This window comes from Aphanomyces invadans (genome assembly GCF_000520115.1).
Source record: "Aphanomyces invadans strain NJM9701 unplaced genomic scaffold supercont1.60, whole genome shotgun sequence".
Classification (NCBI taxonomy): Eukaryota; Oomycota; class Saprolegniomycetes; order Saprolegniales; family Verrucalvaceae; genus Aphanomyces; species Aphanomyces invadans.
In genome coordinates, this window is record NW_008580205.1 from 359,192 (window position 1) to 361,811 (window position 2,620).

A 2,620-nucleotide genomic window follows, 5' to 3' on the forward strand; every position below is an offset into this window, starting at 1 on the left:
GCACCGCCGGTTTCAAAATGCCCTAGAGCAGATCAACGAGGTCATTGCCGGTTGACATATCCGGTTATATGAATTACCTCTTGATGTTGCAATGGGATAGGCCAAGGAAGCGTGGCGGTCTATGACGCCGCAGTCCACAGTGACGAACTGTGGACTCGAACTGGCATCATGGACGCCCACTTTACCACATTCAGTGGCAGATTGTCGAATATGGAGATTAATAGCAAGGTTTTGCAACTCATCATTATCACCACCCCCTGAGAAATTGACAAAATCGGAAGTGTGCCTCCAGAACATTGTTAATGATAATGTGAAAACGAATGAAATTCCACTGGATTTCGTGTGCTGTGGTGACTTCCATCTTTATCCTCACAAGCGAAGGCATGTCGACACAGACCATGCGACGCAACTTTACCGAGCAGGAAGACATCATGCTACTGCGCCAGGTATCGCTTGAAATGCCCTTCCAGGCGCGCCGTGGCCAAGTTATGGAACGGTGGGCAGACGTCGCATCGGCGCTGCTGGGTTCGGGCGAGTTCACCCGGGACGACATCGACGCCAAACGTGCATGCAATCGCTTCATGCTGTTGTTGGACGGCCACCACAGAATCAACAAGGAGTCCCAATGCGCATCTGGTGTGTCCGACGAAGTCGGAGAGAAGACGAATTTTCTGGACGACTTGATGGTTGCGTACGACGACACCAAAATGGTCGAGGCTCAGCGGGCGGACGAAACCCGAGAGGCTGCTGACCATGCCGAAGCAATGGGGAGCTTTATAAGAGCCGAGGCCATGAAGTCCATGGGGAAGCGGAAGCGTGAGAGGGACGAGGAAGATAGTGGTGCTGGTGGAGGTAAATTCATGAGAGTATCTGCCCTCATGCATGAACAAGCCAAGGCAGAACTTGAATTTCAGAAGGAGAAATTCGACAAAGAATACGAAGAACGACGCAAAGACCGCGAGATCATGGCGGAGCATATGCGCCAGCAACAAGAATCAATGAACACGTTGATCAGGATGATGATAAATAAATCATAATCCTAAGCCGTGCTGTAAGTGTCTCTATAAGGTATGTCGATGGCAAGCAAACACAAACTGTATTAGATGTCAATTATCTCCAATGTGTCTAGATATTCTCGAACTGTTGGCGGCTTCAACCCAAAGAACTGGCTGATTTGATTTTTTCAAAGTAGCAGCAATGGCAATTAGTCAAAAGCATCGCAACAGCAACGACTATTGCAACCGGCGATAGTCGAATCTTTGACAACGTCTTGAACGTGATGTATGCCCACAACGACTTCAATATCTTGAAGTTCCATTCCACGGACTGCCTCACTCAACTCATCCACTTATTGAACTCTTGCCTCTTTGCCGTCAAACTGTTTCCCTTAAAGCCAGAAAGCAAGAATGGCATAATGCCATAGGCGAGATCACCATACATGACCTTACCTTCAAACAAGAAACGATCATTAGCGAATTGTTCCATCAAGCCACTATGTCGCAGCATCGTGGCATCGTGTTGGCGACCTTCAACGGGGCCAAAAAAGTGCAAGCAAATGCCATCGGGTGCTGTCACTGCCTGGTAGTTGAGGCAGTGGATTCGCTTGTGACCACAGTAAACTTGCCACTGCAAGTTTTCGCCACTGCCGGTCGAGGATATGCGGCACGTCTGGAGCGTCGTGCCGTCGATAAAACCGAACACGTTGGACAACGGCGCCCCCTTGGCAGTTACAGCGTCACAGTACCGATCCATGTTCTGGGCAAGCAACTTCTTGTTGAGGTAGAGCAGCGAGCCCCACCGGTCGTATAGTTTAATGATGACGTGGTGAAAAATTTCGCACAAGGAGGATCGTGATCTGCCAAACGTTGTCGACATGGTGTGGAGGCGAACCGGAATAGTCAAATGGCCCAGCACGATGCACATTGCTTCATCTCGGTGAACTCGATTTCTCGTCTCAGTGACAATTACAGCGGGTAGACCAAGGGCAAAGCCCAACTCTTTGATGCCGGCGACGTCGAACTGATAATCTGACAGTGCGTTTGCGTCCGTCATTGCGTCAATCGAGAAGCGAACAGCCGGGATTAATGGACGTTCCACGACTCGCTCAGCCAACAGTGCAAGAATTATCTCGCGTTGGCGTCGCGTCCTGGACATTGCGGGCAGCAGTATGAGTTCCTTCTGGAAGATGGCCATCGCGCCGCCGTTTGGCGCGAAACAGGTGGAATTTTCAGAAACCCCGAAACCATATCCGGAAGATTTGTGATGACACGGACGCCAATGATTTGCAAAACACAAAACCAGGTGTCTGCATCATTATCTCCACACCATGAATTGTCGAAATTGTGAGGATGAGGATAATGTAAGGATGGGTTGCAAAACCTTTCTTATGATTCGTGAATAATTGGCAGTGAACGATAGAGCGATTTTGCTAACACAAAATTCTTGTGGACTTTCCCTGTGCGCTATAGAAACGCGCACACAAGGAAATTTGATTCTGGAATTTGCCTGTGCACAATTCCCACAGGGAAGAACTTTAAACACAAGCCAGTGATTGTTTTGAGAGCAAAATGAGCGATCTCAGCGACGCCACCAAGCGCAAGACCGCCTTTCGGTTCACCAT

The 2,620-nt window shown here is 49.2% G+C and overlaps 2 protein-coding genes across 2 annotated transcripts; one reads left to right on the forward strand and one right to left on the reverse strand.

The window, feature by feature from the left end:
• Window positions 1-383: 383 nt before the first annotated feature.
• H310_14075 (hypothetical protein) lies at window positions 384-1,037 on the forward strand (the record flags this gene model as incomplete). The annotated part of the gene is made up of 1 exon (XM_008881814.1): window positions 384-1,037. One exon carries the CDS (start codon window positions 384-386, stop codon window positions 1,035-1,037), a length of 654 nt encoding a protein of 217 aa, XP_008880036.1.
• A 298-nt stretch (window positions 1,038-1,335) lies between these two features.
• H310_14076 (hypothetical protein) lies at window positions 1,336-2,052 on the reverse strand (the record flags this gene model as incomplete). The annotated part of the gene is made up of 1 exon (XM_008881815.1): window positions 1,336-2,052. One exon carries the CDS (start codon window positions 2,050-2,052, stop codon window positions 1,336-1,338), a length of 717 nt encoding a protein of 238 aa, XP_008880037.1.
• Between the last annotated feature and the right edge of the window lie 568 nt (window positions 2,053-2,620).